Below are 13,663 nucleotides of genomic sequence, written 5' to 3' on the forward strand. Positions count from 1 at the left end.
AGGTGAACCACAAAACTCTGATGAGTAAAATTTTTAAAAAACTGAAATAAATGGAGGGAGATCCATGTTTGCAGATAGGAAGACTCAATATTGTCAAGATGTCAGTTCTTCCCAACTTGATCCATCCATTCAGTGCAGTGCCAACCAAAATCCCAACAAGTTATTTTATAGATATCAACAAACGGATTCTAAAGTTTATATGGAGAGGAAAAAGACCCAGAATAGCCAGCACGATATTGGAGAAGAACAAAGTTGGGGGATTGACACTGCCTATCTTTAAGATTTACTGTACAGCTTAGTAATCAAGATAGTCAGTGTGGGTGGAAGGGCAGACAAATAGGTCAGTGGAGCAGAATAAAGATCTCAGAAATAGACCCTCATAAATAAAGTCAACTGAGGAGCAAAGGCAATACAATGGAGAAAAAAAGTATAGTCTTTTCAACAAATCTTGCTGGAACAACTGGATATCCACGTGTGAAAAACAGATAGAGACACAGACCTTATACCCTTTACAAAAACTAACTCAGAGTAATAACTCACAGGCCCTAAATGCAAAATGCAAAACCGTAAAACTCCTGAAAGGTAACATAGGAGAAAGTTCAGATGACTTTGAATTTGGTGATGACTTTATTTTTAATTTTTAATGTTTATTTATTTTTGAGAGAGACAGAATGTGAGCAGGCATGGGCAGAGAGAGATAGAGACAGAATCTGAAGCAGGCTCCAGCCTCTGAGCTGTCAGTACAGAGCCTGATGCGGGCCTCTAACCCACGAGCTGTGAGATCATGACCTGAGTTGAAGTCAGACGCTCAACTGACTGAGCCACCCAGGCATCCCTGGTGATGACTTTTCAGGTATTATGCCTTAGGTATGATCCATGAAAGCAAGAATTGATAAACTATGCTTCATTAAAATGAAACATTTCTTCGCTGCAAAACACACTGCCAAGGGAATAAAAAGACAAGCCACAGAATGGGAGAAAATATTTGCAGAAGATATATTTGATAAAAGGAGTTATCCAAAATATATGAAGAACTAAAACTCAACAATAAGAGATGAACAGTGAGCCAAAGACCTTAACGGACACCTCACCAAAGAAGATCTACAGACGGCAAGGCATATGAAAGATGCTCCACTTCCTGTGTCATCAGAGAAAGGCAAATTAAAATTAGATACCACCACAGCTGTTGGAGCGGTCACAATCCAGAGCACTGATAGCACCAAATGATTCCAACGATGTGGAACAGCAGGAGCTCTCCTCCATCGCTAATGGAAATGCACAATGGTACAGCCTCTTGGGAAAACAGTTTGGTTGTTCTTCTAAAACTAAACACACTCTTACCATACAGTCCAGCAATCCTTACTATTTATCCAAAGGAATGGAAGACTTACGTCCACACAAAAACCTGCACACAGATGTATATAGCAGTTTTGTCAATGATTAACAAAATTTAGAGGCAACCAACATGTCCTTCTGTACATGAAAGGATAAATAAACTGTGGTACAGCCAGTCAATGGAAGATTATTCAGGGCTAGAAAGAAATGAGCTATCAGGCCATAAAAACACATGGAGGAAACTTAAGTGCATACTACTCAGTAAAAGAAACCAATTTGAAAAGGCTGTGTGCATACTGTATGATTCAAACTGTATGACAGTCTGGAAAGGATGAATCTTTGGAGACCGTGAAAAGATCAGTGGTGCCAGGGATTGGGTGGGAAGAGAAAGGATGAATACGCAGAGCACAGGGGATTTTTAGGGCAGTGGAAATAACTCAGCATGACACTAAAATAGTGGACACATGTCAGTATACATTTATCAAAGATCACAGGATTTACAATACTAAGAGTGAACCTTACGGCAGGGTTCACTGTGGACTTTGGATGGTGATAATGATGTGTCAATATAGATTCATCAGTTATCATAAATGTACCACTCTGGTGTGGGATGTTAATGGGGGAGCTGGAGTATGGAATGTTATTTGGAGCTGGAATGTTATTTGTTTTTTTTTTTTTTTTAATTTTTTTTTCAACGTTTTTTTTTATTTATTTTTGGGACAGAGAGAGACAGAGCATGAACGGGGGAGGGGCAGAGAGAGAGGGAGACACAGAATTGGAAACAGGCTCCAGGCTCCGAGCCATCAGCCCAGAGCCTGACGCGGGGCTCGAACTCACGGACACGCGAGATCGTGACCTGGCTGAAGTCGGACGCTTAACCGACTGCGCCACCCAGGCGCCCCGCTGGAATGTTATTTGGAGGGGAGCAGGGAGTATGTGAGAAATCTCCATACCTTCCTCTCAATTTTGCTGTGAATTTACAAACGCTCTAAAAAAAGTAAGTATCTGAGAAAAAAGTTAGAATGATAGATATGTGGTCAGTTGAATGTAAAGAGGGGAAAATAGAAGGATGAATAAAACATTTTTTTTAATGTGTACATCGTTGATCTACTGACCTTTGGTTGGGCAAACCTAAGAAAATAATCTAAGCCACAGCCATACTTGCATATTATATTGTTAGTGAGTGTTAATAAATAAAATCTTTTAAAAAGTCAATTTGACGGGGTGTCTGGGTAGCTGTCAGTTGAGCCTCCAATTCTTGATTTTGGCCCAAATCATGATCCCAGAGTTGTAGGATGGAGCCCCATGTAGGGCTCCACGCTGAATGTGGAGCCTGTTTAAGATTCTCTCTCGGGGCTCCTGGGCGGCTCAGTCAGTTAGGCATCCAACTTTGGCTCAGGTCATGATCTCACAGTTGGTGGGTTCGAGCCCCGTGTTAGGCTCTGTGCTGACAGCTCAGAGCCTGGAGCCTGGTTCAGATTCTGTGTCTCCCTCTGTCTCTGCCCCTCCTGCACTCACACTCTTTCTCTCTCTCTCAAAAATAAACATCAAAAAATAAAATAGGCTGTTTCTTTGATCAAAAAAAAAAAAAAAAAGAATGAAAATCTCGCAAATTTTCTCCACGATTGTGTGTTGCTATTTTCATAAGAAAAACAAATGAACAAAAAATTAAGTTTACTGGCAATTGTAAAAATTGTAAAAAAAAAAATTTAAGTGAACTGGTAATTGTGTTGTGTATGCTAATTCTAATATGTTGATTCTAAATACAGATCTGCATCAAGTGGGTTTCATTTTATATCCTGCCTTGTTGTGAAAGGAATGGAGTTACCTTTGGCTCAAACCAGAGAACCATTTCAGTATAATCAAAGTAACACATGAGCTCTATGAACTTAGTAAACACTTGCCTAGATCATGATGGTCTTTAATAAATCTATTTAGTGTGTGTGTGAGGAAACTTGGGGCCCTCTAAAGCAGGAGGCTCAGGAGCAAGCTACTCTTGGTTGTGGCGGAGGGCGGTTGAGAATTGCTGCGTAGACGTGTACCCACCTTCCTTACCCCCACTGTTAGCTTCTCACGGGAGAACGACTTTACTACTTAGCCTCCTCTCTTCCATTGTGAGTCTGACTCTTCAGAAATGAGAAATGAGTAGAGTGCTACTTCTTGAAGGAATAACTGATAGGAATTAAAAAGTGACAAGTTGAATAATGTTTTTACTTAGAAAATCATGGTGAAGAAAATCCTTTTTGTAGCTAAACTTGTTAAGGAGGGATAGGGTGGAAAAGTGAACACTCAAAGGAATTTTGATACGTCCTGTATTCTGTCATATCTGTCACCTCATGCTTACCTTTGTGGCGTCTATCACAAAGACAATAAAATAATATTTTCTTCTAAAAAGTTACACTGTATCAACTCAGTAAATACCCAGATAGCAATTAAGGAGTTTATACATCTGTCCGCCCACACACCTTTCTTTAAGTCATCAAGAGAAGATTCTGGAATCCTCCAAATGTTTTGAACAGATTCATTGTTCTGTTTCTAAGCTCAGACGAAGGCATCAATTTATTATTCTTTGCAGCTTTCCTTATGTTTGACAACTTACTCTTTAAGAGTATATGGGTATTTGCATTGGAAAGACTCAAAACCTGGCTGAGGCTTATAAACACTTGATTGGTTTCTACATATAGGTCATTGTATATGTAGATGCTTAGGTGAAGTGTGTACACACACACACACACACACACACTCACCCACTTGTGTTTTAGGTGTCCTCACAAAGAGTGTATTCAGTGTGTTGTATAGAAACTATTTTTGAGTAAATTTGATCTCCAGATTAATCTCGTCAGATTGGGGAGATGCCTTTCACGTATCTGTTTGATGGATATTTATTGATTTCTTACTGCACCAAGACACTGTGCCATGTACCATAGGGATATGGGCACGAATCAGATGCAGCCTTGAGAAGCTTGTTGTGAGGAAAAATAAGTTACTGATATTAGAAACAGAATCTTTAAAATACCCGATGTGTCTCTCTAGTACAAGATTGGCATCTCTTTGCTCACTGGCCAGAGCCCTGCAGATCTTCAGCTGTGGCACTATTGAGAGAAAAGTACTTGGAATCAGGGTAATCTTCAAAATTGACTAGTGTCAAGACTCTGAACTTGATCCAGTTTTCTTCTCACACATAAGTAAAAAAAAAAAGAAAAAAAATGAACTTCAGCATTAAAAGATAACAGTTATAACTACATTGGATCATAATTATGATTGCTACTTTTAAAGGCATACAAAAATGCTGAGTTGATTGGCAAAATACTAATGTTAGATGTAATTCTGTGCTTATGTTTCTTTATACCATCTAGTTTTATCGAAACATAATTATTCCCTTAAAGAATTTCTTTTTGCTTGATATTTTTCTTCTCTTTTGCAGGAATTTATTTTATCAGAAGATTATAACAAGATGACTCCTGTGAAAAACTATCAAGGTAGGAATGAGAGAGTGGTGTTTTTACCTAGACTTTGAAATGTTTCTTGATGGCTTCACTTTACAATATTTATGGGGAACAAAACAAAGCAATCCTTTGAGGTGAATATTGTCCTAGTCTTTAGGTTCCTCAAAAAATTAAAAATAGATCTACCCTATGACCCAGCAATAGCACTGCTAGGAATTTACCCAAGGGATACAGGAGTGCTGATGCATAGGGGCACTTGTACCCCAATGTTTATAGCAGCACTTGCAACAATAACCAAATTATAGAAAGACCCTAAATGTCCATCAACTGATGAATGGATAAAGAAATTGTGGTTTATATACACAATGGAATTCTACGTGGCAAGAGAAAGAATGAAATACGGCCTTTTGTAGCAACGTGGATGGAACTGGAGAGTGTTATGCTAAGTGAAATAAGTCATACAGAGAAAGACAGATACCATATGTTTTCACTCTTATGTGGATCCTGAGAAACTTAACAGAAGACCATGGGGGAGGGTAAGGGGAAAAAAAAAGTTAGAGAGGGAGGGAGGCAAACCATAAGAGACTCTTTAAAACACTGAGAATAAACTGAGGGTTGATGGGGGGTGGGAGGGAGGGGAAAGTGGGTGATGGGCATTGAGGAGGGCACCTGTTGGGATGAGCACTGGGTGTTGTATGGAAACCAATCTGACAATAAATTTCATATTAAGAAAGAGGGAAAGAAGGAAAGAAAGGAAGGAAGGAAGGAAAGAAAGGAAGGAAGGAAGGAAGGAGAAAGAAAAAGAAAGAAAGAAAGAAAGAAAGAAAGAAAGAAAGAAAGAAAGAAAGAAAGAAAGAAAGAAAGGCCTAATGAAATTGAATGACTTGAATGACTTGGCCTATGGTCCTATAGCTGGTAAAGTGCAGAGCCAGAGCAGGTCATTGTGATTCCAGAACCCCCAGCCTTTGTCCTTTGTCTCTACTACACCGCACTGCTGCAAAGCAGTGCAGCAGCATGGAGAGTGGGGCCAGTGTCAGGAGTGAGCTGTTTCACATGGGACTCATTTCTTTTTTGGCTAAATATTTTAAAAGGCTTAGAGGGTTCCTGTTGTCTAAGGGGAAGGAATTATGGTTTTATTGTGTCTTCAACATTGGCAGTATACCATAGGCTATGGCCAGAATATGGATCAGGAGCCATTTTCAGTAATGATTTATTTATCCAGACCAATAGTGTCATGGGATCAGAACATTAGAGGTGGATCTTTTAACACTTAGAGGTTATTTCATCCACACTTCCTGACTTCATTCATCCTGCATGATCATCCAGCCTCTCTTTTGATACCTCCAGAGACATACCTAGCAATCTGTCCTGATTTTATAAAATTCTAAGCGTTAAGTTCCTTATTTCTAGATTTTGAGCCAAAATTCACTTCCCTATGGATTTATTCTTTAATTTTTTTTCACATAGCACTTACCAAGTATTCACTGAATACCTAATGTGTTCCAGTAACTGAGGATTTTAATAGTGAATAAGACATGTATAATACCTGCCTACAAGCGTACCCTGGTCCCCTCCTCTCCTCCTTTTATCCCTTCTCTTTTTTAGCCTAAACATTTTACATTCTCCTTTACATGGCCTGAATTTTTGTTCTTGAAAAAAGTTTTTTAGTTCTCTTGGTCACAGTTGTCTTGGGATATCATATTGTACCTTTGGGACCATTTAAAATGTGACACATTGTGGTAGGCAGCCTTTAAGATGGTTCCTAATGATCCTTGTCTCCTGGTATTCATGCCCTTGAGCATAGACTCCCCTTGAGCGTAGACTGGACCTGAAATATGGCAAATGATAGATATCACTTCTAATATTAGGTGACAAAGAGACTAGTCCTTCTTGCTTGCCTTCTCCTGCTCTTGCTGGTTCTCGTGGAAGCCAGTTGTCATCTTGTGAGCTACTTTGTGGAGAAGTCTATGTGGTAAGGAACTAAGGGAGGCCACATCAACAGCTGGTAAGGAACTGAAGCCTTCAGTTAGTTCAACAGCCTGTGAGGAACTGAACCCAGTAGACACTTATATGAGAGAGCTTGGAAGGAGGTCCTCCCTCTGTCAGTCTTTCAGATGAGACTATAGCCCCATCCCATACCTTGATGTTATCCTGTGAGACATGTTTTAGCAGAGGTAGTACCAAGCTAGGCTGCACCAAGATTTCTGATCCACAGAAACTCCGAGGTAAGAAACGTCTATTGTGTTAACCCACTAAGTTTTGGTGTAATTTGTTACACAATACATACAGACCAATACATACAGATAACCAATACATACATGTAATGTGATAACCACAAAATGGTATTTCCTTGCTAGTCCCGGTCCTGTTCTACTATAATAAAGGGTGAATTTTCTGGTAGCAACTTTACACTGTGGGCTTTTGTGGAGCAGCTCAAATTCTTTAATGGTTCTCACTTCTGTTGTTACTAGGCTACATCGCCTGTACTTGTGAAGCTATTGCTTTTTTGGGGGGGGGGGGGGAGTAGTTTTGTTTTGTTTTTAGCCTAAATGCTGGACTTTACATTCTGTTATTCATCATCTCATTTTATTTAGTCCATCATCTCAGCTTATCAAGATATTTTGAAATCCCAGTTGTCATTAAATCTTTTTTTAATGTAGTGCTAGGCCCGTGAGAGAAACAAGAGGGAAAGTCCCACGTACCAGAAGCAAAGAAAAGAACGAAAACTCAAAGTGATAGTATACTGTACCTGACATGCAGCTGTCTTGGGGAGAAAAATAGAACTTCTAATAGCTTGAAGCTTTTGTATGAACATTCACTTAGGGGTGGAAGAGAAGGCCTAGGGCTTGAGTGAGATGGGAAATTGCAACTGATATTTACATATAACATGATATACAGAGAGGGGGAAAAGGCTCCCGGATAAATGAAAATTGCAACCTAAAATTTTGGATTTAGAGTACAAATTTAAATCATACATGTAGGGCTAGAGGCAGCCTTAAGAATTTAACATAAAAATTGGTCCTGAGCCAACGGTGTCCTTGTGATACCTGCTAGAAATAAATTCAAAAGCTCTCTTCAGCAAGACAAGTCACACAAAGATCCTGCAGCAAAAACAAGCCCTGCTTAAGATACGTTCATAATAATAAAAATAAAATAATAGTTAAATAACAGTTAAATAACAGTTATTAACAAATAAAAGTTAAAATCCACTATGAGTAAATATTAACAGATATCAAAAGGGAGGTAAACTATAATTTTTTCAGGCATAAAAAAACAGAGAGAACTCACAGACCTGCACTAAAAGAAGGAAGTCCTTCAAGAGGGAAGAAAATGATGCCAAAGGAAAATAGGGAATGAAGAACACACAAAAGAATGAAGAGCACCAAGCAGATCACTATGAGAGTTTTTCTTATTATTTACAGCTTGTCAAAAGATGACTTACTATTAAATAAAAATAATAACAAAGTAGCATGAGGATCAAAACATGTGAAATTAAAATGTTTGACAACAGTAACACAAAAACCAAGAAGTGGGGAGAAATGGAAGTATACTATTGGAAGATTCTTATACTACACATGAGGTGATATAGAATCACTTGAAGGAAGACTGTAAGTTAAAGATGTATACTGCTGACCCTAAAGCAACCATAAAATAACAAATCAGAAAGTTACGACTAATAAGGCGACCAAGGAGATAAAATGGAATCATAAAAATTATTCTCAGTTCTCATTCTCATTCCCCTCCCTCCCCCCAAAAAAAGGAAGAAAAAGGAAAAAGAACATATGGGAAAATAGAAAACAAATAGCAAAGTGATAGAGTTAAACCTAACAGTTCTCAATAGTCATATTAAACGTGTGTGGTCTAAGGCCAATTAAAAGGCAGAGGCTGTCAGATTGAGTGAAAAAAGGAGACCCTAAATATATACCGCCTAGGAGAAATGCACTTTAAATATAAAGACCTAAAGAAGTTACAAATAAAAGGATAGCAAAATATATACCATGCAAAGACTAGTCAAAAGAAGGTTGGAGTGCCTATGTTAATGTTAGTCGAAGTAGACTTAAGAGAGAAGAATATTACGAGAGATAAAAGATTGTATTACTAGAGGTTATTTCTTTTTTTTTTTTTTAATTTTTTTTTTTTTCGTTTATTTTTGAGACAGAGAGAGACAGAGCATGAACGGGGAAAGGGCAGACAGAGAGGGAGACACAGAACCGGAAGCAGGCTCCAGACTCTGAGCCATCAGCCCAGAGCCCGATGTGGGGCTCGAACTCACGGTCTGTGAGATCGTGACCTGAGCTGAAGTCGGACGCTTAACCGACTGAGCCACCCAGGTGCCCCTCTAGAGGTTATTTCAAAATGACTAAGGGGTTAGTCCATCAGGAGGACATAACAATCCTAGATGTTTATGCACTTAATAAACATAGATTTGAAATACATGAAGCAAAATCTGATGAAACTTCAAGAAGAGAAATAGACACATTCTCCGTTGTACTCAGAAATTTGAATATTCCTCTCTTAATAATTGATTGAATAGATCAATAATTGACAGAATAAGTAGGCAGAAAATCAATAAGGTATAAAAGGTTTGAATAGTACACAGCCAAATTACTCTCATTGATATCTGTAGAACATTCCATTCACCTAGAAGAGAAGATACATTATTTTCAACTGCATACAGAACATTTATCAAGGTAGACTACATTCTGGGCCATAAAATGAGTCTCAATAAATTTGGGAGAATTCAGGTCATGCAAGATGAGTTCTCTGATCAAAATGGTATTGAAGCAGGAGTCAATAACAGAAATATCTTTGGGAAATCCCCAAATATTAGGAAGCTAAATAACCATGGGTCATCTAAAATAATCCATGGATCAGAGAAGAAATCGGAATGGAAACAACATCAGAATTTATGGGATGCTGCTAAAGCAGTCCTTAAGGGGAAATTTATAGCACTAAACATCTATGTTAGAAGAGAAGAAAGGTCTCAAATCAGTGACCTTAGTTTCTACATCAAGAAACCAGAAAGAAAACAAATGGAAACATAAGCTATGCAGAAGATCATAGCAGAAGTTCATGAAATGGAAAACAGAAAATAGAGAAATATCAATAACACCAAAAGCTATTGTTTTTGCTTGTTTGTTGAGATGAATATAAGTGACAAACCTCTGCCAGACTTATCAGAAGAAAAAAAAAAAGAGAGAAGATGCAAGTTACCAATATCAGGAATAAGGGAAGTGAAACTATTAGAGATTGTAGGAATATTTAAGGTTAATAATGAATATTACGAACAACTTTATGCTAATAAATTTGACAACTTAAATGAACAAATCTTTGAAAAGTAAAAATGACAAAAGTTCCCTCAAGAAGAAATATAAAACCCTAATAGCCCTATATCTACTAAAAAATCTACTTTATAATTAAAACCTTCCCACAGAGAAAACCCTAGGCTTTTTTTTTTATCAAACATTTAAGAAAGAAACAATACAAACTCTGCACAAACTTTCAGAAAAAGACTTTCCAACTGATTTTTGAAATCAGCATTACATGATACTAAAACTAGACAAAGACAGTACAAGAAAAGAAATATACAGGCTGGTGTTCTCCATGAAAACAGATGCAAAAAATCTAAATAAAATTTTAGCAAATCAAATTCAACAGTATAGGATAGTACATCATGACCAAGTGAGGATTATTCCAGTTTATATCCAGAAGAAATAGAAGCAGGAATTCAAACATTTGCATACCATTGTGCATGACAGTATGATTTACAACAGCTGAAAAGTGGAAACAGACTAAATGGCCATGAATGGTGAATGGATAAACAAAATGTGTTATATCAGTAAGATGAACTATTATTTGGCCACAAAAAAGGATTGAAGTACTGATAAATGTACAACGTGGATGAACCTTGAAAACATGCTAAGTAAAAGAAACTAGATACAAAGGACCACACTTTTTGAACGCAATCATATGAAATGTCAAAAATAGAGGAATCCATCGAGACAGAAAGTAATTAGTGGTTGCCAGGGATAGGGGGTAGGGGAAAGGGGAGTTGGGGGTTTGGGTTTCTTTTGGGGGTGATGGACACATTCTATAAATAGAACATTTTTTCATGATGATTGTACAACATTGTGAATATACCGGAAACCACTGAATATTATATACTCTAAAATGGCTTAAATGATGAATTTTACCTCAACAAACATTAAAAGAAAAAAAAGCAGTGATACCAAAAACCAAAGACAGTACAAGAAGGGAAAACTATAGACCAGTATCTCTCATGAACTTAGATGTTAAAATCCTTTTAAGAATTCTAGCAAATCCAACAATAGTTAGAAAGAATTACATACCCATGACCAAGGGGATATATTCTAGATATGCAAAGCTGGTTTAACATTTGAAAATTAGTGTAATCCATCACATCAAAAGTCTAAAGAAGTAAAATGATATGATCATATCCATTGGTGCAGACAAAGCATTTGATAAACCCTGGCACTCATTCACGATAAAAACTCTGAGCAAACTACGAGTAGAGGCAAACTTCCTCACCCCGATAAAGAAGCGTCTACAAAGACCTACAGCTAGGGGCGCCTGGGTGGCGCAGTCGGTTAAGCGTCCGACTTCAGCCAGGTCACGATCTCGCGGTCCGTGAGTTCGAGCCCCGCGTCAGGCTCTGGGCTGATGGCTCAGAGCCTGGAGCCTGTTTCCGATTCTGTGTCTCCCTCTCTCTCTGCCCCTCCCCCATTCATGCTCTGTCTCTCTCTGTCCCAAAAAATAAATAAATGTTGGAAAAAAAAAAAACAAAACAAAGACCTACAGCTCACAGTGTACTTAATCATGAGAAACGAGATGCTTTCTCCCTATGATCAAGATCAAGGCAAGGATGTGGTCTCTCAGCATTCCTATTCAAAAAGTATAACTGGACTTCAAGCCCGGGTTTCTGAAGCTTAGTAATATGTATGTACCTTTGAAGGATTTCTTTTTGAATGAAAGAATTCTGTCACCTTAGAAGGAATATGTGCTCTGAGTTTTGGGGTTTGTTTTGTGTTTGGTGTTTTCAGTAGACCTAGGCAGCCTGAAAGAGAGAGAGAGAGAATCGACTATGGCAGAGAGCTGATGGTTTTAGCCTTAGTTTCATCACTCGTTGGTTGCACAGATTTGAGCAAGTGACTTGACCTTTTTGAGCCTCTGTCTCTTCCTCTCACATAATGGCAGCCCAGAGGTTTTAAAGCCCCTTGTCTTCCAGGCTGCTGTCATCTCCTTGGACTTAGAAAGGGATGAGAAAAAGGGACACTCACTGGGGGCCACTTTCTCCCTGAAATAGACTTGTGACACTTGGGCCATTAGAAAGTTCATTTTTATTCTATCATTGGTGGACCTTGATTAAGACATCTGATGACAAGATCTTCAGGAGTTTCTCCAAGAAGTCATATCTTTTAAGTTAGAGACAACATTTTGATCTCGAGGGTGGCTGATACTCTGACAGGCAGGTATTTAGTGTAGAGAAGTCATAGGGTTATTGCCTCTGTACCCCTGTCATGCCCTGTTAGATTCTCTATGTTTTAAATATTGGATTTAAAAATACCAGGCATTTGGTGGAATGGCTGTCCTGTGGGTACTCTTTGTGGTAGCCATTGGTTTGGTGGCCATTCTGAAAGGGCCATCCTGCCAAGGCCAGGTTATGTCTGTAAAATGGGGAAACCACCCACCTTTGTAGGATCATTTCAGAGACTAAATGAAAGAACATACAGTAAAGCCTTAGTTTGTGAGCATAGTTCGTTCCGGAAACATGCTTGTAATCCAAAACACTTGTATATTCAAAGTGAATTTTCCCATAGGAAGTAATAGAAACTCAGATGATTTGTCCCACACCCAAAAATAATCATATAAAATGATTACAGTACTATAACATAATACAAAATAATAAAGCAAATACAAAATATAAAGAAAAACAGACAAATTAACCCACACTTATCTTTGAAAACCTTTGTGGCTGGTGTGAGGGAGACGAGAGAGGAGGGTTATTGTGTAGGACGACTTTCACCATCACTAATGGAATCACTCCTGTCTATTGGCTCAATGGAATCTTCTTTTTGTGCAACTTTAACAAGGAACCTATCCAATGACACTTGATTTTGCCTCCTTTTGAGGATTTCACGGAAATGTGACATTGCATTGTCATTAAATAGATTCATCTCTCTTACTGCCTTATTTGGGTGGTGCTTTTCTACAAAATTTTGCACTGTTTTCCACATTTTACACATCTCCCTAATCTCATTTGAAGTGAGGGATTCCTCTACTTTTTTCTCCTTCTCTCCTGCAGATGAGATGCAGACATAAACTTCTTATAAAGTATTTCAGTCTCAACCACTCGCAGACCTTGTTCACACTTCTTGATGATTTCCTTCTTAACTTCTACCATAATCATCTTCTTACTGCTTTTGTTTTCAACCTTTTTCTGCATGGGGGCCATTGTATATGCTCACATGGATGTTGACTACAGTACAGTATTAATAAACTCTCGTCATATACTGTATTTAATGTAACTGGCAATAACGCAGCAGAGGGAACGGTCTATATCTGCAGGCAGCCTGACCTAGAATGAAGCAAAGCATTCCTAAGGTTACTCTTACATGGAAAAGCAAAGGACTATCCACAGGTGCTTTGAAGTGACAAAAAAAAAGTACCAGTTGTGGGCACCTTCCAGAATTCTAAAAAATCACTGATTTCTGCCAAACAATGGGGCCTGAGACTGAGCATCCATGCATGGGAGATGACCACCCACAATCTCTAAGCGAGAGAGACAGAGAGAGAGAGAGAGAGAGAGAGAAGAACCACTAAGAACCATTGGCTCAGTTGTGATCACGAGATGTTTAGCATCA

The 13,663-nt window shown here is 38.4% G+C and overlaps 1 protein-coding gene across 1 annotated transcript in view; it reads left to right on the forward strand.

Moving 5' to 3' along the window:
* Positions 1-13,663, forward strand: part of WDFY2 (WD repeat and FYVE domain containing 2) — a 183,507-nt gene that overhangs the window by 117,870 nt on the left and 51,974 nt on the right. Inside the window, exon 5 of the mRNA XM_025924453.2 lies at positions 4,760-4,814. Coding sequence (XP_025780238.1) covers positions 4,760-4,814 — 55 coding nt within the window. The remainder of the gene's footprint in view (positions 1-4,759; positions 4,815-13,663) is intronic.

This window comes from Puma concolor, chromosome A1, assembly GCF_028749965.1.
Source record: "Puma concolor isolate L17-30 chromosome A1, mPumCon1.1.hap2, whole genome shotgun sequence".
NCBI classification, from domain to species: Eukaryota; Metazoa; Chordata; class Mammalia; order Carnivora; family Felidae; genus Puma; species Puma concolor.